A 25,241-nucleotide genomic window follows, 5' to 3' on the forward strand; every position below is an offset into this window, starting at 1 on the left:
TATATGTGAAACTATATATATGAAGTTATAGATATAGGATATATATCTCTATATATGAAACTATATATATAGGTTATATAAAATACAACATATATGAAAACATTTCCTATTTTTTTCCTCTATAAAGAAAATGTATATATGAAACTATATTCATGAAAAAATATATATAGGATATAGGAGATATATATCCATATATCTATATACACACACACACACATATATATATATACACATATATATCCTACATCAAACAGGACTTCCTATTTTCCTCCTCGAATCATGAGGGCAGGGACTTAGTTTTGCTCACTGCTGAATTTACAGCCCCCAGAACAGTGCCTTGTATGCATCAGAAACTCAATAAATATTTGTTGAAAGATTTATGTTTATTCTTAAGACTCTTCATTAGACCAGTACAAACATTTTAGTATGGTTTTAACTTTGAATTCTATATGGGAACCTCCATAATTTCTTCTGAACTTTGGGCCTCTAAAGTCTTCATCTGGCTCTGCAAAAGGAAAAGTGTTTGCATGTACAGAGGTGGCTGAAATGCTCATCTCGGGTCCTCCCCAAGACCTGACTATTACCCCAGGCTGGACCCCTGCTGTTGTCTTCTGTCCTGACCTGTGTCTACACCTGCTGGAGAGGCTTGTCTGGATTTGATCTCTGGACCCTCCATCCAGGTGGATTTGTCATGAGAAATGTTGTTCAGGGACTTGAGAGCCCACAGAGGGGTCTGTATAGGGGTCTTCAGACCACACTGATTCTCGTCCTTAACTGTGACCATTGCCCCAAAGTAAGAAATCTGCCCTCCTTAGTGTTACCTGGAAGGACCCTAAGCTTAATTTTCATCTTGGTCACAAACACTCATTATACCTCCTGGCATTTCCTCTCTCTCTCTTCTTGGATCAAAGAACTTTTCCTCAAAGGAAAGATAGCAGAAGCTTCAGTAATTCACCCTAAAATTACAATCTGGATTCTATGTCAAGCTATTATAAGACAGAAACTCTCAGTGCCAGACCCTGAAAGACAAATAATAAAAAATAGCTCCCTTGGATAAGTGTATAATCTCTAATTTGGGGTTCTACATGCACATTTTACCACGCTTTTTTTCCCCTATTAACTTGAACTCTGCAGAAGCAGAAGCTAGGAATACGCCGCTGAGTTGTACTAATTATCTGCTGCTATCTTCATTAATGAGCATTTCTGATGGAAATCAGGGTTTGGTTCACAGCAGGTGTGTTGTACACTCAGATCCATCTTAAATGTGATGTTCGAGCTGGTGGCTGCTAGCCTCATTTTAGCACCAGTGGAGGTTTGACTCCTAAATCATCATGCACAGCACTACTGTTCTAATGTTAGGATTCAAAAGAACAATAGAATGGCTTTGTGCCAATAACATGCATTCTGTACATGAGACACAGTGTTTAATTGCCTGAGTATTTAGTTAGAGGATTTAAAATAACTTATGGCCTATATCTCACACTTTAATGCATCTGTTGTCAATACGTTTTCCCTCTTCATATAACAACATAACAGTAGTCACAGAACTAGAAGTCAAAGAAGTAATTTCCATCACAGAAATGGAGGAGAATTAGCAAGCCTCAGCCTATATGCATTTTAGAATCCTGGAAAGTACTATGCCTGCAATTTGGGCTGCTGCCAGCAGGTGGTGCCTGTGAGGAAACCTATGGCCCATAGAGAGTGTCTGGCTCCAGGTGAATCAGTCCAGCTGATGCCTCTGAGCATTCAGCAAACAACACAGCCAAAACCCAAATTTACTAAAGTGGCCCATTAATCACAAAGTACATGTGTTAACAAAGTCAATTTAACTGGAAATACCATGGAAACGAAACGGAAGATGGAGGCTTTATACCTCACTAGATGCTTCTCAATGCTTAATGCAAATCTAGGTTTCTTTTGCCATTCATTCATTCAACAAATTACTATTTATTAAGTAACTACTGTATGCCAGGTCTTCAGTTAAGTCTGGGGATACAGAAATGAGTCTAGAACGTCTCCAAATCCATCAGTCAAGTCCACATATAAATAACGGAGGATAACCACGTTCTAAGCACAGAATAGTGACATCTCACCCAAGAGTTTAGGTCTAAAGAAAGGAAAAATTCACCTATAGTGAAAATTACTCTTCAAAATCTCTGAAATGGAAGCCCTTTTGACCATGAATGTGTTGTTTGGCTTCTAAAGTCTGACTTGTGTCATTTTGATCTTTAGAGCCTTGGCAGTAACAGTGTGCAATCTTCCTGCTTGCTCTAATTGCTTACCCAGTGTCTGCGAAGGGAACACTCAGCCCATGGCCTCTTGTTCCCATTTAAGCTGCCAAAGAATCCTAATTAGCTGTCACAGCTCTGCCTTCATGCAGCAAACAGACAACATGAGGTAGCCATGGTCTGATCCCTTTCCTCCAACCTCACCCCATCTCTTGCCTTTATGCCCAGGATGTTTTTCTCACCACACTTTATTCTTTGCTGAAATGGACTAACACAGCCATTTTAACACAACTCTGAATACTATCTGTCAACTCAATATCCATCATCGGTCAGAACCCCTGCATCTTTTCCCTTGGGCCTGGAGGGAGTTCCACCCACCATCCTTGGAATGTTCTTTCTTTTTTATATGGATGTTCAGGGAAATTCCACAGTACAGTAAGTACACAGGCATCTCCTCACCCAAATGAGGAGAATGTTGTTCTGAGTGGTTTACTGATTTTTTCCTCTGGATGAGAAGTTTGTCTCTGATATCAGAATCCTCTATGTGAAGACCGAGAGAGATGACACTCTCCACTCCCGCCTACTGTGTGACTTCTTAGATGGGACCCTTCCTTTCCACAGCTGTTGGTAGAGGGCCCGTCAGCTGGCAGGTGTTGTTCCAGGCACCAGGAACTCAGCGCTGACCAAACCAGCAAGTCCTTGCCCTCAGGAAGTGGACGGTGAACAAACAAGGTCATGGTGATAAGTTCCAGCAAGAAAAATAAAGCAGAGAAGAGCGCTGGAGGGTGGTGAAGGTGGGGTGGTGCCATTTAAACGGGAGACCTTTGAGCCAAGACCTGAAGGAAGAGAAGGAGTACACTGTGTGTGCCCCTGGGAGAAGACAAGCAGCAGTGTGAAGGTCCTGAGGAGGGGGCACACCCAGGAGGGTCTGAGACTGTCCAGAAGGAGGTCGGGCCAGAGGGAGAGTGAAGCGGTGAGGCCACGTGGGAAGGGCACAGGAAGCCAGGCGGGGAGACGGGACGGCCTCAGTGGCAATTGAAAAAGAAGTTGGCTTTTACTCTGAGGGAGATGGGGAAGCCCTGGAAGGGTCTTGAGTGGAGAAATGACCTGATGTGACCCCATCTTTGAATCTTCACTTCCACCGCTGGGGTGAGACTGGATTTTGGGGTGGAGGACAAAGCCAAAAGCAGCGACATAGTGACAAGGCTTCTGGAAAGTTCATTTTACCTTCTAACCTTGACCCCACACACCCAGATCTAAATTAAACCTGTAGAATATGTGCAGATGTTCTTGAGGTTAAGAATGTTGCTAGAGGCACCCACACATCTATGCACAGCTAATTTTCAACAAAGGAGCCAAGAACATACAATGGAGAAAGGCAAGTCTCTTCAACAAATGGTGTTGGGAAAACTGGAGAGCCACATGCAAAAAAATGAAAGTAGACCATTATTTTACACCATACACAAAAATTAACTAAAAATGGATCAAAGATTTGAATGTAAGACCTGAAACCATGAAATTTCTAGAAGAAAACATAGGCCATACACTCTTCGACATCAGTCTTAGCAACATATTTTCAAGTACCATGTTTGATCAGGCAAGAGAAACAATAGAAACAGTAAACAAATGGGACAACATAAAACTAAAAAGTTTCTACACAGCAAAGGAAACCACCAACAAAACAAAAACACAACCCAACAATTGGTAGAAGGTATTTGCAAACCATATATCTGATAAGAGGTTAATCTCCAAAATATATAACGTCTCAACAACAAAAAAACTAACAACACAGTTAAAAAATGGGCAAAAGATCTGAACAGACATTTCTCCAAAGAAGGTATACAGATGGCCAACAGGTACATTAAAAGATGTTCAAAATCATTAACTATCACGGAAATGCAAATCAAAACTACAATGAGATATCACCTCACTCCTGTCAGAATGGCTATAATTAATGAGACAGGAAACAACAAGTGTTGGAGAGGATGTGGAGAGAAGGGAACTCTCATACACTGCTGGTGGGGGTGCAAACTGGTGCAGCCACTATGGAAAACAGTATGGAGATTCCTCAAAAAATCAAGGATAGAACTACCATATGATCCAGCCATCCCACTGCTGGGTATTTATCCAAAGAACTTGAAAACACCAATTTGTAAAGGTACATGCACCCCTGTGTTCATTGCAGCATTATTCACAATAGCCAAGACTTGGAAGCAACCTAAGTGCCCATCAAGGGACAAATGGATAAAGAAGATGTGGTATATATACACAATGGAATACTACTCCGCCATAAAAAGGATGAAATCCAGCCATTTGTGACAACATGGATGCACATTGAGGGTATTTTGCTAAGCGAAATAAGTCAGATGGAGAAGGTCAAATACCATAAGATTTCACTCATAAGTAGAAGATAATAACAACAACAAACAATCACATAGAGACAGAGATTGGATTGGTGGTTAGCAGAGGGGAAGGGGGGAGGGAGAAGAGTGAAAGAGATGATTAGGCACATGTGTGTGGTGATGGATTGTAATTAGTCTTTGGGTGGTGAACATGATGTAATCTATGCAGAAATGGAAGTATAACGATGTACACCTGAAATCTATACAATGTTATAAACCAATGTGACCTCAATAAAATTAAAAAAAATAATAAATAAAAAGAAAAGAATGTGGCTAGAGGCATATTCTTACTTGTAAAATGAATATACAAGTGATCAAAGTGACTCAGATTATTTCCCAACACAATGAAGAATCAAATTTGGCATAAGAATGTTACATTCATTTTACAACTGAAGAAACTGAGGAATAGAGGGTTTAAGTATCTAGCTCTGGTTCTCATTTATAAAGATCAGAGCCAGGATTTAAATCCAGGCAATTTGACACAAAAGTCCAAACTCTTAAGCACCTTGTTGTACTGTTTTTGTACAGCCATAGTCAGGTAGATGCATTCATGGCTGCTCCTTTGGGGGGGCATGTGTTCCTCAGTTTGTTGCAGTCCCCACTCCTCCCTATCGTAGTTCCTCATGTAAGTTATCTCCTGGTTCTTGTATTCTTCTGGGTTTGTGATCCTTGGTCTAAATGTTCTCCAAGATCCTTTATGTAAATTCTATATAAGTGGGGGTCATATGAGGGAAGTCATGTGGTTTCTTTCTAGGTCTAAGATGACAAAGCAGTTTCATCTCTTATGCCCATGATTGACAGTGTCAAGAAGGATTGTCAGGCAAATGTCTGAGCTCAGCAGAAAGATGTGCTGTATTCAACTGGCGATGTGTGGCCCGGGTGTGGTGCTGGTGAGGAGTACCTTGTGTGAGGTATACTTGCTGATGCTGTTTGAGACTAACCCAGGACAGAGGGCAAGTCTGGCTTCCATCTCTGGCCCATTTTCCCAGGTTTCCTCATTTCCCCAGGAGGTAGAATCTCTGCTTGTCCTGATTTTGCCTATCAAAGAGGAAAGTGATCTAAGCAGTTCATTCTGACAAAATTTCCAGGAATTGACATATACAGTCTCTCCCAGAAGTATGTTCTGTTTAACAAAGGAGTGTAGCGAGAGGTAACACTTAACCCAATGGCATGACATCTTGTTGCAAGGATTGCAAGCACTCATGCATGAAGGAATTATTTTGGCTGGGTGTGTAGGGTCTCAGTGTGCCATGTAAATAATTGCCCATGGAGGAAAGGCCTCCTTAGAGTCCTTGAGCAGAGACTGGCACACTTTTTCAGTAAAAAAATGGATGGTATGGATTTTTGGCTTTGAGGGTCATACAATCTCTCTCACAGCTACTCATCTCTGCCATGGCAGCACAAAAGCAGCCATGGACGATAACAAATGAATGGGCATTTCCAACTTGTTCCCATGGCAGGCGTAGTTTGCCAACCTCTGTCCAGCAAGATGAGTGACAGAGGCAAAAATGAAAGAGGTCTTGGAAATGGGTACCACGAATGTTGGTTTCTGATGATGTGTCAAAATTCTATGCATTCAGGGCAGCGTTATTCACAACAGCCAAAGGTGGAAGCAAGTCAAGTGTCCGCCAGCAGATGAATAGATAAACAAATAGGGTCTGTACATACAATGGAATATGACTCAGCCTTAAAAAGGAAGGTCATTCTGACACAGGCTACAACCTGGATGGACCTTGAGGACATTATGCTGAGTGAAAATAAGCCAGTTACAAAAAGAAAAATACTACATGATTCCACTCATATGAGCCACTGAGAGTCGTCAAATTCATAGAGACAGAAAATAGAATAGAGACTACCAGGGGCTGGGAGAAAGGGAGAAAGGGGAGTTAGGGTACAGAGTCTCAGTTTTGCAAGGTGAAAAGAATTCTGGAGATTGGTTTCACAACAGTGTGAATATACTAAACACTACCGAACTGTACACTTAGAAACGGTTAAGACGGTAAAGTTTACGTTCTATGTATTTTGCACAATTAAAAAAACTCTCTTAGCACCTCAATTTCCTTATCTGAAAAACATGGATAAAAATAATACCTATTTCATGGGGTCATTGTGAAGATTCACGAAGTAAATCTTCACTCAACCCAGGAATGAGTACCCGATACATATTAAAACATTGCTATTTCTATTATAATTATTGTGTAATACTTCTCTCCACATTTAACCTGCATCGGGGGTCAAGTGACCCACTAACAATTCTGAGATGATGCATCACATGTTAGAAACAGATAGATGCGTAGAGAAGAAGACATGGAATCTAAAAGATGGGTCTATGTATGGGGAAGAGAAATACTGTTTTCTATAAACTAAAACATTTATTCTCCATCAAGCAATAAGAGATTCTGACCCTAGGAATTCAATTCTAGGGAAGGAACACCCCTATTTGGTGTCTAAACAGAATACTATGATAAGAAAAAATAACAACTGGTGTACGCACAAAGTTGACACCATACAGCCTCCAGGCTCTTTTTCTTCCCCCGGTACTTCATTACGCTTTCTCTGGGGTCTCCATTGGATGGCAGGGAGGCAATTATGGCCAGTCCCTGTGTCCAGCACGTGGTGTCACCCCCTCTGTAGCTACAGAGTCCATTCCAATACAGATTTATTTTTAAAATGTGACCACCCTTTGCCTACAAGACGATTGAAGAAGGGCTCTACTGGGAGGTCAGTCCTCTCCAATACCCCCGCTGAACGGGAGAGCCCGAGAGATAACAGCTCACCAAATGACAAGTGCGTCTCCTGAGTCAGAGCATGAGGGCAGCATGCCCGCACGCGGAGGGGAGAGAGCCATGCAGTCAACCTGCTTCCGGAGAGTCCTTCCCTGCAGGTGACACAGGAAAAGTCCTCACAGAGGCAGCATGGGTCAGCGAGGAGGCATAATTCCTGCAACTTCCCGATTCCTTTGCTGGGTATTTAAGAAGCCATTTGGCTAACCGCTTCGGAAAGGGAGCAAAAGCAGATCCACCATTAAGGATCAGCAGACAGAGAATAAAAGAGGGGCTAATTAGGACTCTCCCCCACCCAGGCAGCTCTCTCTGCGGCTGATCCCGTGATTGCAAGTCCAGGGGGCGTCCTGAAACAGACTCGCCAGCCTGCCGGCTCCCACTGCTCCCCTCTCCTCAGGAACAAGGACACCGGGGGACAAGGCGAACCCCCAGACCCACGCCAGAGTCTCCACCGGGGGGGCCGCGCAGAGCTCCAGAAGGGCGTCTCTGCTTTCCACTCTCCTCTTCCTGGTGGTTTGTTCAGCTTGGCAGGTGTCTCATGCGGTCCCTGGTCCCTGAAAAGGCACTCCTTCACCTACCGGCAGCCTGCTCCTCTCGCAGAAACGCTCCTGCCTGGGTCAGCGCGGGAGAACAGGTCAGGCTTTCCTAAGCCCAGGTTCCCACGGGTGTGTGTCTCTGCTGGAACACCCAGGGTGGACCCTGATGGGGGGAAACGCCGCACGACGGGAACGCAGGTCAGAGTCCAGCAGGGACGAGTAGGGGCTGAACTCCCTTCGCTGGCATCAGCGACACGGCTGTGACACTGAGGAGATGCTTGTCTGCTTAGGAGCCGTCAATGAACCCGTGAGCCCAAGAGGGGCAAAGACCAACTCCGGAAATGTTTCAGGAGTGATGCTGGAGCCCAAAGTCGTTGTCTTTCCCATGTGAGGTGCAGTCGGCTTTGTGAGGAAGCAGCTGCCCGCAGGGCTGCTGTGGGGGTTCTTATAGGTCCCAAGCCCCCAAAGCTCACCCAGTCCTCTGTGGCTGGGAACCCACCACGTACTCTGTGGGGAGAGCTTAGGGATCCGCCCTAGGGGCACCCCCCTCCTCCCCTTCTGGTTCATGCGCTTTGGGGCGATTTAGGTTTCGGACATTCAGTGTGTTATGGTGCCTGGGCTTGGCTCAAGGATACGGAGGTGACCTAAACAGATCCTGTCAGAGGACATCCCAGGATTATATGGCACCGGCCTAGAAAACTCACATTATTTTCTGATGGATTTGGGGCCATTCTGAGGCATCTGTCTTGCTCCCACAAGGGCAACCTCTGTAAGAAGGAAACTATACAGAAGAAGGAGTGCCTATAGGTGGGAGGACAGAGGGAGGGAGGGAGAGAGACTGAGAGACAGAGAGAGAAGGAGAGAGACAGAGAGAGAGGGAGAGGGAGAATGTTCTCGTGGTATATTTTGAGGCTCTGAATAAAACCTTCTTAAGCTAGCCTGATTCTTGCCTTCTCAATTGTGTCAGCACACAACTTTTCAAAAAAAATTAAGTTAGTGTGGGTGGGGTATCCTGTTATTTCCAACCCTTAAAAATCAACGGATATTATCGCTAACATCTGAAATGCATCCATTAGGGATCTGTTGCCTCTTCAAAACCCAGCATGCTTGGGAGCCATAAGGTAAGAAACCTTCCCGTAATTTACAATTCAGTGCGAGTGAGTTTTCCGGTGGATTTCCTGAGAGGAGGATTTGATGGCAAGGGAAGAGAAGAGGAGCTTGTTGGGTCTCTGGCTGGGGAGGGAAGAGACAGCAAGTAACAATTAAAGGACCGTGGCTTTGATGGCAGACACGGTGCTGCTGAGAGGCTGTCCAGGAGCCTGCACAGGTGGTTAAGATCCACCTCCAAGGATCCCTTGGCTTTCTTTCTCAAGGGCCTCCAAATGACACCAACACGTTACACGCACCAAGTGACTCTCTCAACATCTGTGATTCACAGAGCAGCACAGCAACAGTGGGTAAGGCCGTGGGCTGTGATTTTTAAGTTGTGCATTAGGCTGTGAAGCCCGTGGATTGATGTGAAACTGACTGCAGTGAGCGTTTCCCTTTTTCCCTCAGTCCTCTGTATTTCTGAGGGTGATTTCCTGAGCCCCAAGATCACCCAAGTCATTCCAGACTCTAGGGCAAAATTGTAAGTGACGACTTCCTTGGTGACTGGTGTTATAAACCTAGCTCAAATTGCCTTGTGCAAAGGAACTCGTTGGCTCATGCTTAGGAAAGGCTCAGGGTGGTCTGCCGGGATTCCAGCTACGAGCAGCATCATAAGAACGTGGTTTTCCTGCATTGTGGTTCTGCTTTCCTCTGCTGTATTTCCTTCCCTGGCATGCTCCTTTCTCAAGATGGTACCTAGAAACTCCAGTATATCCTCCCAAGGATAACAAACAAGAACAAAAGGAAAGAAAATATGTCTTTTGCAAGAGCTCCAGCTGGTCTCCAGATTGCGTCTCCTTGGCTGGAATTGGATACTGTGTCTCTCCCTGAGCCAATGAGAGTGTCCAGAGGGATGCAATGCTTTGATTGGCCACATGGACTCACACGGCCCTGGAAGCTGGGGTGGAGACACCACCATTTACATTGTATGGATTTAGTGCAAAGGCATGGAGGAATTTTCTAGAGAAAACGGGTTATTGTTATCAGAAGAAGGGCAAAGGAAAGCTGGAGAGGCAAAGCATAAATGTCCACTATAGGAATCAGCAGTGCTTAGTATAAGCTGTAAAACCAGGAAGAAACTCAAATGGATGACATAACAAATTCTTAATACATAACCAGCAAAGAGATCTAGAGTATAAAATTACGCGCACAAGGTTGCAAACCTGAAGCTTATAAAAACTTAAGTAACAGACCTCCCTTGGGTGTTTGTGTTTCGGAGATCCTTCTCTTCCGCAGGTTCACCTTCATGGTTCCCTTACCGTTCATCCTGGGGCCTTGATACAGAAGGTACTCAATAAATGATAACCAGATCAGAATTCAGCAATAAGAAACAGCAACGGGAGATGGAATCGTCCCAGACGACTTCAAGGAGGAAGCACATCTTCAAGTGGATCTTAAAAAGTAGGACCAATTTGGAAAGGGCCAGAGCAGGCTCATGGGTCTCTTGGCTGGACTTCCTGACCATGGTTACTCCCTCTGATCCATCTTTCACACTTCTCCGTGGCAAAATGTAGGCACTCGGGGTGAAATAATGAAATAATAATAAAATTAAGCAGTCTAGTCTCCCCACTGCTTAAACTCTTACAATGACTATCCCTCCATTTGCAGGATCAAATTAAACTCCTTAAACTGGTAAACTGGCATTTGTGGCTTTCCAAAATCTGAGTCAGACTTACCTCTCCAACTACATCTCTCTGCATATTAGCATGTGATCTTTCACTAGTAAACTGAGCCTCAGTTTCCTCATTTTTCAAATGAGGATCTTGCCCATCTCAGGAGGTCAAGACTGTCACCTTTACTGGCACACAGTAAATGCTCCATAAAAGGGAGTTATTATTTCTGTATTCATCATGAACAACAATCCTCTTATATTCCAGCCATGCTGAGCTACAGACGTTTTCCAAACATCCCATGACTTCTCACCTCTGTACCACTGTCTTAATTTAGAGTCACGTGAAAGCAGAGCCTGAGACAAGGATTAAGTGCAGGTAGGGAGGTGATTCTTGGCAGCAGGTGTGAGAAAAACAAGAAAGAGAAGAAAAGGAAGGGGGAGAAACACCAATAAAACGTGCGTTATTGATTTGGTTTCCTCTGTGAGCAACTGGGACTCACCCCTTCCAGGTGCCCTTTGAGGAACATGTCGAATGCACAGACATTCAGAAGGATGGAGACTGTGGCTCCCCTACTGGTTGAGGGTTCCCCTGTGGGTGCTAACTCCCCCGGAGGGCTGAGAAAGCTCTCCAAGCTTTGGAAATGTCCCTGAGACAGAGAAGCCGAGAGACTCACTAGAGGTGGGAGGTGGCCAGAGGCATGTCCCGTTATAGCTAAAGTCACAGGTGCACCAAGAGCACATCTCTTCCCACCTTCATTCCTGCTGTTTCCTCTGCCTGCAACGTCCTTTCACATCTTTTTCATCTACCCAGCTGGATGCATATTCATCTTTCAGGTCTTAGTTTAAGTACTTCCCCCAAGAGCCCTTTCATGGTTCAGTTACACGTTCTCTCTTCAGTGTTCCTTGTTCCTGACTACACCAATCACTCATTCATTCAACAAACATTTGTTGAGTACCTACTATCTGCCCAGCATTGTTGTAAGTGATGAGGGTCCAGCAGTGGATGAAGTGAACCCAAATAGCACTGCCCTCATGGAGCCTAGAGCCTGGTGAGACAGTCAGACGATAAATAAAATAAAAATATGTATAACGTATGACAAAATAGAAATATATATTACAAATCTATGACATATTTGAATAAATATTATGGGTAAACAATAAGCAGGGATGGGGAAAGACAGAGCTGTGGGTGTACGTGAAAATTTTACCAATGTCGCTCGGGGAAGGCCTTGGTGAGAAGAGGAAGCAGGCAGCGAGCCATGCAGCCAGCCAGGGTCAGAGAGTTAGACGCAGGGGGAATAGAGGGGGTGCCTGAACTATTAGAGGAAGAGCAAAGGCTCCAGTGTGGCTGGAACAGAGAGAGCAGAGGGAACATGAGAGTGAGGTCAGAGTGAAGGCAGGTTGGCAGACTGGGTTGGACTCTGCGTGTCCTTGTAAACACTCTGACTTTTCCTTCGAGATGGGAAGGAAGCCAGAGGATGGTTGTAGCCGATGAATGACATCATCAGACTTATATTTGGACACCTGGGTTGCTTCACTGAGAACAGACTGTGGGAGAGGAGGCATGTGAGTAAAGGTGGCCACTGGGAAACCAGCGAGGAGGGCACTGCATTGGCCTGGAGAGACGTGGCGGCTTGGGCTCGGGCGGAGGCAGGACACGGTGGGGAAGGGTTGGGTCCTGGTTATGTTTTCAGGGCACTGCCAACGGGGTTTGCTGAAGGATTGTATGTGGGGAGGCAGAAAAAGAGAGAAATCAAGGATGAGCCAAGATATTGGTCTGAGGGACTGGAAACGTGGATCTACCGTGTACTGACGGGAAGGAAATTCTGGAGTCGGTGGGCGGTGGTGTGTCACGTAACCATCATGCTGCTCTGTTTTCTCACATCTCGGCCTTCTCTTCGAGCAACTTGGGCTTGTGCCTCTAACGTGTGGTCCCAGGACCTTGAACTGAGTGGACACTCCATCTGCGTTCATCCACTGCTTTCTAGTGGGTGGAAACGCTCCCTGTGGTTCACGTCAGAGCAGGGAGGTTCAGCAGTTCCTCTGCACAACACGCAGGGAGACTGTGCTCCGACTGTTCCCGGAATCCACCAGGAAAGAAGTCACACTGCACCTGGCAGAGCCCTCTCACTGTCCTGGGCCGTTTGCCGGAAGGCTGGCCCAGAGGAGGTGCCGGGCTGCATCTGCCATCACAGCTGTGACCCCCAAGTGTGCAGTGGCAGCACAACAGACCCATTTCCCCCACTGATGGGAAGGTGCTTCAAGGTGCCTGGCAGAGCAAGCCGGAGATCCCCAGCCCAACGCATCTCCCAGTGTTGGCTTATTTTGAATCAGTTTTGCATTCAATTTAAAAAGAGAAGGAAGAGGCCAGAGAGAAGGCAGGAGTCCACAGAATATCAACGATATTCTGATATTCAGAGCTGTTCACCACATCCTAACTCGGAAAATTTTGTGAGTCGGCCAGGAGAATGGAGAACGATTTCTCCTCTTTCTCCCCAGGCCAGTGGTGTAAATCAAAGCTGGGTGTAATTGTGTACTCGATGCCCCTATTGATCTTACACAAATGCTTTGTTCTAGGAAATCACCCCTGAGCATGGCCGCAGACACGCCAGTCTAGGTTCTGGCACCCTCTCCCTCCCCTTCCCAGCCTGGTGGGGGAGAGTAGCGTCTATTAGGGGGGTGGTCCCTGCATCCCACCACCACGCCCACCAGGGGGCTGGGAAGAGGCCAAAGCATCCGGGAAACACAAAGTCAGGAGCTTCCCAGACCAGCATCACTCATGGGGCAGCTTTCCTCCTGGTCTATTTCTGTGTCTAGAGGATCTCTTGACGGAAGTGGCAGGACAACCAGAATGGGAGGGGGGCTCCCGTGGGACCCAGAGGGCCCGCTGGTCGATGAACACTGATGCTGACATGACAGTGGATTTCTGCCGGGACAGGGAGGTGTCAACTTGCCTTAATTACGTCTTCATCAGACGATCTGCACTCCACGGACTTCAGCAGATCCGTCACAGTGCCATCCTCCTCCACAGAGACCACCTTCACAGGGACGGCCACCGTCTTCCCAGTGAGGATGGCTGTGTTCAGAATTTCTGCCTCCTGGAAGACCAAACACATCTTCTGTCACATCCCTTCCCATCATGCAGATGCCCTTCCCAGCCTCCCTGCAAACAACCCATCCCTTCCTTCAGGCTCAGAGAGCCTGGCGTGCAGCACCAGCCGAAGGGTCATGCTCATCAACCAGGCCTCCGCAGGGAGAATACGATGGGGAGGGTATCAGTTGCGGAGGGGGAAAATTTATTATTAACATTGTGTTTGACAAATCTCACTATGTACCAGGAACTGTTCTAATTGCTTCACAAATATTGATCTGTTAATTCTCACAGCATCCCAACAGGCATTAGTCTTCTCTCTATTTTGTAGATGGTACAGAGAGGTTTCGTAACTTGTCCGAGGTCACGCAGCTAGGAGGTAGTTAAGGTGGGATTTGAACCCAGGAAGTCCATCCTGAGTCCATGTGTTAGCCATTCCAATAGGTCCAAACTCACACAAAATGACTCCAACATAAGCAGTCAACTGTTGGCCAGAGGAGCAAGGTGCCATACAGGAAGCTTGAATTAGTAGTTCCCCCTGTGTAGTATGTGAGGGGGGCATGCAGAGGCTGGGGAAGACCCCCTTACTCCCTGCACTCTGTCACTCTGGCTTCCTTTCACTTCCTGCCAATTTTCCAGGCTTTATCTGGTCCCAGCCTCTGTATATGTCTAGAATGCTATTATGTGTCCAATGACACTCTCGCAGCCCCATCAATGTGACACAAACATGCACAACACACACACATGTGAACACACTCAAGCAAACATGCATTTTGCCTACGAAACACTTCCTTCATTGCTCAGCTCAGACACGTGTCCTCCGGGATGCCCCTGCTTGCCCTCAATATTTGCTTTCTGAGCCGAGAACATCACAACCCTCAGAACCCAGGAAAGAAAGTCACGACATCTCCTTTGTGGCACCAACACGGTTGCTATTTTATTTTTACTTATAGTTATTCAATCCTTTATCCCTCTTCTAGACTGCAAGCTCCATGGGGCTGTGTCTGCCTCCTGCCCACCAGGACCTCGCACGGTGCCGAGCTACAACAGATGGTGAGTGTTTGTGGAATGCGTGCATGAGGACTCAATGGGGAAGGCATTGGAGTCCACATCACAGCCACCTTGCTCACGGGTCTCAGTACTCTATGCACGAACCCCTGCTTCTGGGTACCCAGATGCCTCGGGTTGCTTTCCCCAGAATTGAGCAGTAGTCCTTACTCTGCACTTCTCCCCAGGGCACCATGCCTTCTTCAGTTACTCGTGGAGAATTCTGTGGTTTATGACTGGCAGAGTCTGGGAGATCATATGAGACCATTCTTCAGATGGAGAAAACTGAGCCCCAAGAAGTGGATCTCATTCCCCTTTGCAGGGACTGTCTCCTCTAATCACATGAAGATCCAAGTCCCCATATAACCCACAGTCTCTGCACAACCAGACTTCCAAGCTCTAGCCTACGACTGTGTTCAATTCCCATCTGCCACATGTTGGTCGCATCCCTGAGAGGTGGTGTGTCAGCGTGCACACTGTGAGTCTGAACTTGTCTGCTCTGGCCTCGGTGCAGCAACAGCAGACGTCTGGACGGGTGACGGGAGCTGGGAGGGAGGCTTCCATCTCCCTTCGAGGCTTGCAAAGATTCGTGTTAATTTGCTTTTCATGTGAAGTCACAAACGCTTGTTCAGTGCATGCCAGGATAAGGAGCAGAAGTTTATCATGCTAAAATTACATAACTGTTTTCCTTATGTTAACTTTATACTTTATATTTTATATTTATATTTCTTACATAAGATCTTACTTTTCCTTTATAGGACTAGGATCATCTTATAATTAGCTCATTTGGCTTAGCCCTTGGTTATGAAACTATATATTTTTTTCATTACTTTACTTCTAAAAGACAAGACTCCAGCTTGAAATGTTCCTGAATGTCAAAGACCATGCCTTAGACAGTCTGAATACGCATAGGCCTCTGAATGCCCCATTACCTACGCCTCTGGGTTTTTGTTTCCTCTGTGGCTTCCCAGCCTGATTCAATTTTATTTTGAGCACAAACATAGTAAAAGAAGGAAGGGGCAAAGTCAGAATGTGGTGCTACTTTCTACCGCCTCTGGGGAGGGAGAGGCCATGCATACTTTCCTACCCCAAAGGGTGTCGATCAGAAGGAACTGTCTACACTGCTGGAAGACATGGAAAAACGCTCTTTAACTCTCTGGTCCAAACTGGCTCATCTCAAAGGGAAGAACAGACTAGGGGTGGGGTGGGGAATCAGCATCGTGGCTTTGACGCCAGTTTCAGAGAAAGGGATTTTTCACATCGTGGTATAAAAGTAAAGAGCCTCTCCCCTCCAACAATAAAATGCAAAAGGCCTTTAACACATTTGCACATGTAGGCTAGCGTCACGAGGAATGGCACTGGGAATAACTGATGAGCAGCTGTAAGCCCATATGTCGGGGGTGTTTTCCTATCCTCTGAACAGAATGCGATATTCTGCCGGCAAGATCTCAGTGGGGATGAGTGACCGAGCTCTCAGGCTTGGCATTTCCCTGCCTTCTCTGCCTTTCCAATTCTTTGCCGTCCAAACCTTCTCTCTGGCTAGCTTTGCTTTCTCCAGGAGGTGAATGCTATGTAGATGGCTCACAGAAGTGTCTAGACAAGAGGAGGACGATGGTGGGAGTTGATGCATAGCTTGGGCTTGGGTTGAGGTGTGACCTAAAACTGCTCTGATTATGGGACCTCATAAAGCCCTTGAAAGCTAAGCTGCCTTATTACATGGGTTCACCTTGTCACAGCCCCTCAGAGCCTAGGAGAGAAAGGCAGGAATCTCCTGAGAGAGCTCTGTCTCCGTCCTGACTGGGTCCGCCATGATCCCATTCTCCCACCTGAATGTTCTGTGCAGACCAGTAAGGCCTTCCTGGGAATCTGAAAAACCACAGCAGAACTTCAGGCCTTCCAGAGGCTAGGAGGAGCCAGAACAGCAGAGGAGGAGCTGACCGTGGTATTGAGAAAAGAGACAACCTCGTAAGTGAGGCCACAGATACTTTTCTTGGGATCCAACTCCTCATCTATTGTGAGGAAAGAATAATTGTCCCCATTTTGCTGGAGGAATGGGGAACTTAGTTTGACTCCCACCTAGCAATAGATCCTGGGACAAGGATTCAAGGACAACTTATTTGGGAGGTTCAGGAAACTTCGGGAGGGGAGTGAGGAGGTGATACAGAGAAGAAGAGGCAGCCAGCAGGTGTGGATGTTATGCCAGCTACACAGCAGGAAGCTGGAGCTTAATCATGCAGGGACGAGTCTAGTCTATGAAATACATCACATACTTTATATAGTTCAATATGTTGAAATATGTTACCATACATTTCCCTGCAGGGAAATGATGTAAAATACACACCTAAAATTAATTCCATTGAGGGCCGAGGTAGCTGGGGTATTTATACACCATCTGCTGAGACCTGTCCTGGGCGCTGACCCTTCCCCAGCACATCCAGGCAACTCGGCATTCTACCGTTTCAAGAAAAGCTCCTGACAGACAGTGGCACTTGGAACTGGTCTGGAGCACTCTGCCGCGGTCGGAGAGAAGGGAAACGCACGGGGCATGGACCGTTGGCTGCCACATAGCTGTGAAATAATTTGTCACATGGAAGTCTGACGGATTAGAACCAACATTAGAGTTTTGTTGGTTTTAAATTTCCTCATGCTTCTAGTATCCTGATTTTCTGCTCTGCGTATGAGCATGATTATTTATTCATATTCACCCTTGGAAATTAATTTTAAAGCAGAGGAGAGGAAGATAATGGATACAGGAAAACACTACATTGGGGGACCTTCTAAAACATCAAGAAGTTGATCTGTGTGTCAGAGAGTTTGTTGCTGACCCAAGGTCCGTTCTGCCTTTCTGCCTTCCTGCAAAACACCAATTTTGTTTGAGGCTGTAAGAGGCCCAGCTAAAATTATTGCATTTTTTGGCTGCCCTTAATCTGTGACACAGTTCTGGTCCATGAGATATAAATGGAAGTCACTTGGTGAGGCTTCAAAAAAAGTTTGTTAAAAAAAGCAAATTCTGAAGGTTGTTTTGCGTTTTCCCTCTCCTCCTGCCCACTACGCACAGATGGTGCTGGAGCCTGGGCTGTGTCTTGTAGCCCAGAGGTGAGAGCACGTGGTTAAAAGTCGCGTGTTTTGGTGCAGTATGGTGGTTAAGAGCAGGGAATGTGGCTTCTGGCTTCACATCTCACCTTTGACACGACCCGCTGGGTGATCTCGGGCAATGTACTTAACTCCTGTGCCTAATGTTGCTCAGCTGTAAAATGAGTGTATTGCTAGTGCCCACCTCTTGCGTTCGCCCTAGGTTTAGGTGAGTTAATAACTGTCAAGTGTTTACAACAGTTCTGGTGCCTGGTAAGTTCTCTCCGAGTGTTTGATAAATACACAAACGTGAATGATGACTGTGCTGGAGTGAATGGTGTCTCCCCAAAATTCATGTCCACTCGGAACCTCAGAGTACAACTTTATTTGGAAATAGGGTCGTTGCAGATATAATTAGTTTAATTAAATGAGGTCATACTGCAGTAGGGTGGGCCCTAATCCAATGTCTGCTGTCCTCATAAGAAGAGAAAACACAGAGATGCAGAGAAGACAGCTCTGTGAAGATGGAGGCAGAGACTGGAGTGATGCATCTACAAGCTTAGCAATGCCAAGCATGCCAACCACCACCAGAACCCGGATGAGGTGGGAAGGACTGTGAGAGAATACATTTCTGTTGTTTTAAGCTACCAAGTTTGTGAAGCATTGCTACAGCAGCCTCAGGAAACCAGTACAATGACTGAGCCCCACAGAGCAGGAACCTGGATGCTTGATGCGTCGTAACCCTCACCTGGGACACCTCCCCCAATATGTTTGGAGAGAAGACTAAGATCTTGCTTATTTAAACCCTTTTTTCTTTTGTTCTCTTACTCGCAGATAATCACAGTGCTATCTGATACAACCTGGAAGACGTCCTCGTCATTTTTCATAGGTCTTAGGCTGAAATGAGTAAGTTAATTGCCTGTTGTCCCTAATGAGAAAAAAACACGATTTTTTGCCTTCAGCGTTTGGAGATCATTGGCTGTTTTAATACATGGTTCTGAAATGATCCCATGCACATTAAGATAGATGAACAAGGTAAGAAGAAATAAAAATGAATGCAGCGTTAGCTGCATCAAGTGCTTCTTCTTGAACAAAAGCATCATAGAGGTAAGCTTCGAGCACCCCATTAGAAGGATAAAAAAGGGCAAACATCCTATAAAACAGAATAAAATGGAGCACGAATGGGATTGCCGCTCTTCCCTGCCGCGTGGGAAGATTGGCTGGGGTTGGCATTAGTGAAAGCTGGAGGCTGTTCCGATCCCAGCGGCAGGCAGCCCAGCCCCTTACCTCCAGCAGAGCGTTTCACATAGCTTAGCCCAGTGAGAGAGAAATTCGAGAGATGGGCATTCTGAGGAATGGAAATTAAAGTTAACTGGCACACTAAGCGTGATTTTCCTTAGATCTGTGCACAGGTAACATTTCCTACAGGGGTTGCTAATGAGGACATGAGAAGAGGGTGTCAACTCTCCAACACACGGGATTTGAGTGAAGTACTGAGGCAGATTTCCTTACAGTATTTTTTAAAGGTAAACAATGAGTCCCTAGGATGGGTAGGTTTTGTTTTGCCTGCCCGACTCCTTTTGGATAACAGGACATCAGTTTTCCTTTGGAGATATTCTCCCTTTTCCTTTGGACTGAAAATCACAACAACACTCTCCTCGGCCCAAGAGCAGGCAGCATCTCCAAGGTCACGGCCAATGGGGTCTCTGTCCCTGGGATCTGGGTTTCATTCCGGGGGGTGAGGCAAGAGCAAGAGTGTTTGGAGCCCATTCATCCCATTTGTGACACTTGAGAAGTTGGCGTCGTTGGTCCTGGTTCCCACCTTTTCAGCTAGTTCATCCCTCCTCTGAGAGAGCGCACATTCCTTCAGTAAATTCCCTTGTAGAGGGTAGATCTTGTGTTAAGTGTCCTCATCACACACACAAATAATAATAATAACGATAATAATAATAATAATAATAATACAGGACACTTTGGGAGGTGATGGAGACGTCTATGGCCTTGATGTTGGTGATGGTTTCACGGGTGTGTACGTATCCCCAAACGCATCAAGTTGTATACATTAAATATGGACAGCTTTTCACTTCTCAACCATACCTCAAAAGTGGTAAAAAAAACAAAAACAGAAAAAGTATCCAGAATCAGTTTCTTTTGCTTACAAAGAACCGTCACTCAAGAGGCCGGCCAGGGAGGTGGTTAGGCGCAAGCACGCTGGTTCATAGGGTTTCCCTCTAAGTCTCATGGAGATGCAGACTTCATACTTCTTTAAAATCATCACCCTCAGCCCGCCAATTTGCAAGTTGGATATTGCATTAGTCTGAATTCTCCCCAAAGCAGAGCCTGTGACAAGGATCTGGATGGACTTAATTTATTTGCAGGGGGCGGGGGTGAGGGGGTGAGGAGAGGGAGGCAGTGAAGGAGGAAAAGTCGAGGGTACCGTGTTGTCCAGCTTGCAGCTGTGGACCAGGGAAGGCGTGTTCTGCAGAAGCCTGGCCTCCCGGAATTGTCTGACTGCAGGCTGGAAGCGTGCATGCCCTCAGGGGTGTCACAGCCTCCCAGGACGTCAGAGAGGTTTGCTCCCTGGAGCAAATGTGGATAGTCTTCCAGAATGACTCGAGGCGGGACCAGGTCAGGGAACTGTCCAACACAGAGGAGGGTTGAGAGTATGCGACAGGGAGCGAGAGCTGGCAGGTCCAGGAATGGACTCAGGTGTTATAAAGTTGCTCCCATGGGGAGAGAAATTTCCCATGATAAAGTCTGGGATAAGTATTTTACTTACTTTTTAAAAAAGGAACACACCTGGCATTCGTGTTTGCATGGAAACATGTGGCCAGCATTTACACTAACGTAAACAGCAGGTGTCAGAAGTAATACTTCTTCCCTTGTTGGCTTATAACACACGGAAAGACTAGATGCTCACTTTTTTTTTTTTTTTTGAGGAAGGGTGGCCCCGCGCTAACATCTGTTGCCAATCTTCCTCTTTTTTCTTTTTTCTCCCCAAAGCCCCAGTACATAGTTGTGTATCATAGTTGTAGAGTTGTAGCTCTTCTAGACACCGCCTCAGCATGGCTTGATGAGCGGTGAGTAGGTCCGCACCCAGGATCCAAACCAGCAAACAGGCCGCTGAAGCAGAATGCGCAAACTTAACCGCTACACCACCGGGGCGGCCCCTAGATGCTCACTTAATAAGACCGTATCAAATGATCCACTGACACAAATTGGCAGCATCCCCACAGGTCATCAGGAGATGAAGAATTCACACACCCTGTGTCAAGGGTCCACACTGACAGGACTGACACATTTGGGTGGCCGATATCTCACTCTCTGGGGGCATGCTTTAGATCTACCTACGTCTGCAGCAGTCTTATTCTCTTCCTGCCACTCCTGCAGCTTCCTGTATTGCCAATATACTTGTTTTACAAAATATGTACTTCCTTTCTCACCATATTTACCCACTCTTCAAAATTTCTTGGAAACAATGTTCAGTTTTGAGCAATAAGGATCTTAGTTGCAGACAACAGAATCCATGCTAGCTCATTTCCTTAGAAAGGGACTTGTCAAGGAGTATCGAGACAGCCCTGCATTGTTGACAGGGTTAAAGAAACAGACGCCAGATGACCTCCCAAAATCCATGCCTGGAACCACAGAGAGGGCCCACCAGGGACTTGCTGCTCCTGCCATGATTAGGAAGTTGACAAATCAGGCAGATTGTTCTAGAACCTCATTGCCTCTCCCAAGTCTCAGGCAGCCAAATGGATGCCCACATCCTTCCTCTTCCCCACGTTGGAAATGAAGCATCACACAGATGCGTCCAATTGGCAGAGACTAAATTGCAAGCCTAAACCCTCACAGACACTTTGCTCTCTCTCTCAGGGGAGGCTGAGTAAAGCAGATTTTTGGAATTTACCTAGAGAAGATGAGACTTGCACAGTGGGAAGCTATAAAAATGTAGAGAGGATGCCTTTTGGGCAGCTACAAGTGATAGTTTTCCACTACATATATCAACACTACATGCTCTGGGACTTTCCTGATGTTAAAAGTACAAAAAGGCATGTTCTGCTAAGTCTATTAATTCTGTTAAATTAATATTTTATAATATTGGCATTATTTACCCTCTGCTCTTGACCCCACCTCCAATGACACAAAGAAGTAGTACCTTACGCTTCTTTGTCCATAGAAGACTGAATTCTAGGACATCAAATGTCAACGGGATATAAGAAGTGCGAACTTAGGTTTTATACTAAAATAAATATACTGCTTAAAGACAGATGCCCAGATTGGCTACAAAAATGATTTTTTTCATCCTACCACAGTACATCATATTTAAAGGTGATACTTAAAATATGGGGGTGGGGCCGGCCCTGTGGCTTGGTGGTTAAACGCGCGCCCTCTGCTGCTGGCGGCCCGGGTTTGGATCCCGGGCGCGCACTGATGCACTGCTTGTCCGGCCATGCTGAGGCCGCGTCCCACACACAGCAACTAGAAGGATGTGCAACTGTGACATACAACTGTCTACTGGGGCTTTGGGGAGAAAAAGGGAAAAAAAGGAGGAGGGTTGGCAATAGGTGTTAGCTCAGAGCCGGTCTTCCTCAGCAAAAAGAGGAGGATTAGCATGGATGTTAGCTCAGGGCTGATCTTCCTCCCAAAAAAAAAAAATATATATATATGGGGGAAAACCCCTCCAACACCTCCATGGCATGGGTACTGACCAATCAGAAGAGAAGCCTGGCCAGTCAGGCTGGACACTAGTAGGGAGGCCGTGCAGGCGAATTCGAGCTTATTGCAGAGAAAGGAAGGCTCAGCAAATTTCATTTGCCCCTCCATATTTTCCAGATCCCTTGCAAATAGGTAGAGCCACGTGAATACTTCCAGCCACTAAAATGTGAGAGTCAATGTCGTTTGTTACTTCTGAGTTGAGGCAGAGAAGCTTTCACGCACAGTTACCATTCTTTCTCCTCACCTGCCCTGGAGACGGAAGAGGCTGCGTGTTCCAGAGGGGGCAGCTACAAGATGGCAGAGTCTCTGTTAGCCTGGTTCCCTGAGTCACTGTGTGGAGAAGAACTGCCCGTTGACCCATATAGAACACGTAGCAGGAGTAATAAATATGCTTTCTTTGTCTTAAGGCAAGGAGATTTTGGAGCTACTTGTCACAGCAGTATAACCTAATCCATCCTGACGAATACACAACACTTCTCAGCTTCAGTTTCATAAAAAAATGTTCGTTGAATTCTGGACTATGTCGCAAGCCAAACTAGATCACTCAGGTATGAAAACTCAAAATCTTCTCCACGCGCTGGGTGGCTGACCCTTCATCTCTTGGTTGGCTATTTCTGTTGTAATGAGCTTGCGCAGACCCAGCCCAAGGCAGTGTGGAGACCCAACATCTCTGCAGCCATGCTATTCCTCAACGTGGTTTCCTTCTTTTTCTTTGCTGAGGAAGATTAGCCATGAGCCAACATCTGTGCTAATCTTCCTCTACTGTATACGTGGGATGCTGCCACAGCATGGCTTGATGCGTGTGTAGGTCTGTGCCCGGGATCCGAACCCGTGAACCCAAGCTGCAGAAATGGAGCATGTCCAACTTAGCCCCTATGCCACGGGGCCAGCCTCTCAACGTGATTTCTTAACTGTGGTTAGTTTCTTAAATCTTTTCCATTCATTTCCCAACAAAGACCGATAACCTAATCAATAGAACAATGACTCGTCTTTATTTGCCTTGTCTTACTTGTCTTCTGCTTCTTCGGCCAAGCACTGCTATCCCAGCCCCGCCACCTACACCCCCAGGAAATAACAAACCCTGCCATGATGATGGGCTGTGAGCTTCTCACTCATACCGCATTAAACCGAAGAGCTAATAGACGACCACGGAAATACCACATCTCATTAGCGATAATGCTGCATCACCATAAATAAACTGTGTGCTGCTTTTAACAAGCAGGGAGCATCCATCAATTTGGCACCTGCAGTGCAAACAAATTTATAAACCCCTCTGTTTTTTAAAAGTGCGCCAGCCCCTGGGCTTAATGGCTGTGGCACAGTACGGAGAATTATTGCATTTTAGCAGCCATTCCAGGTGAAATAAAATTACTCTCCCACCCATGGGGAAGCAGCAAAATGTCATATCGCAGAGCCCACACGAGGCTGGCGAGAGCTCACGCCTTCTACCAGCTAGGCTGTCTTCTGGAAGCCATTGAAACACAAGCCAAATGCACGGTGCCTTTTATTTTTTATGTGAATTTAAAAATCTTATCAAGGTTATACAACCTCATTGTTAAAATATTACATTTGTGAAAAGGTGTATCATATAATGCCACAAAAGATCCTCCCACCCCCATTTTTATTTCCCTCAGGCAACCACTTCCAACTCTTCTAACTACGTTATGAAGGTTTCTTTCATATATCTGTATAACAGGCTATATTACACTTTTTTTTTAAGTACTTGAATGACAATTTTTTGAGGAAGATTGGCCCTGAGCTAACATCTGTTGCCAATTTTCCTCTTTTTCTTTTTTTCTCCCAAAGCCCCAGTACATAGTTGTGTTTCATAGTTGTACAGTTGTAGCTCTTCTACGTGGGACACCACCTCAGCATGGCTTGATGAGCGGTGAGTAGGTCCACGCCCGGGATCTGAACTGGTGAACCCCGGGCCACCAAAGCAGAACGCATGAACTTAACCGCTATGCCACTGGGCTCGCCCCATACACTTTCTTGATATAGTAGATTTAGACATTATCTGCTGATTTTCTGGTATGACGGATGAAATCTTCTCTCTCCAGTCTACTGTGTCTCCTTCCTCAGTCAATACAGTTATATTCCTGTTTTTGTTTCTTCTATTGGCTATGTTTATAATTTTAAGCAAACATACCTCTAATCAAGAGATAATGTGCTGATTTCTGAGTGGTTTAAAGAAATGTCTGTAGAATCTTTGTCATTCCTCCCATGCAGAGGCGGAGTCTAGTTACCCTCACCTTCCACCCAGGCTGGCCTCTGTGACTCATGTCTAGAGTCTAGAATGCAGTGGGAGTGACGCTGTGTTGCTTCTGAGGCTCGGTCATCAAAGGTGATACAGCCTCCACCTGGTTCTCTCTGTGGGGACGCTGGCTCTGGGTACTCAGCCGCCATGCTTTGTGGAAGCCCAGGCCACATGGAGAGGCCACGTGGAAGTGGTCCGGTCAACAGCAGCAGCTGAAACCCAGCATCAATGAGCCAGGTATGTCAATGAGGAAGCCTTGGAGAGGACTCTCCTACCTGAGCAGGAGCCGCCCCGCTGACTCCCATCAACTCCCGGAACCACGACAGAAGAAACCATAAGTGACTATTG

At 46.1% G+C, this 25,241-nt stretch overlaps 1 protein-coding gene across 1 annotated transcript in view; it reads right to left on the reverse strand.

Annotated features, from left to right (window-relative positions):
• Positions 1-25,241, reverse strand: part of TMEM132D (transmembrane protein 132D) — a 609,030-nt gene that overhangs the window by 85,689 nt on the left and 498,100 nt on the right. Inside the window, exon 5 of the mRNA XM_087423464.1 lies at positions 13,665-13,808. Within this exon, the coding sequence (XP_087279590.1) occupies positions 13,665-13,808 (144 nt within the window). The remainder of the gene's footprint in view (positions 1-13,664; positions 13,809-25,241) is intronic.

The sequence above is a fragment of the Ceratotherium simum genome, chromosome 35 (genome assembly GCF_057802395.1).
Source record: "Ceratotherium simum simum isolate JZ-2026a chromosome 35, ASM5780239v1, whole genome shotgun sequence".
Classification (NCBI taxonomy): Eukaryota; Metazoa; Chordata; class Mammalia; order Perissodactyla; family Rhinocerotidae; genus Ceratotherium; species Ceratotherium simum.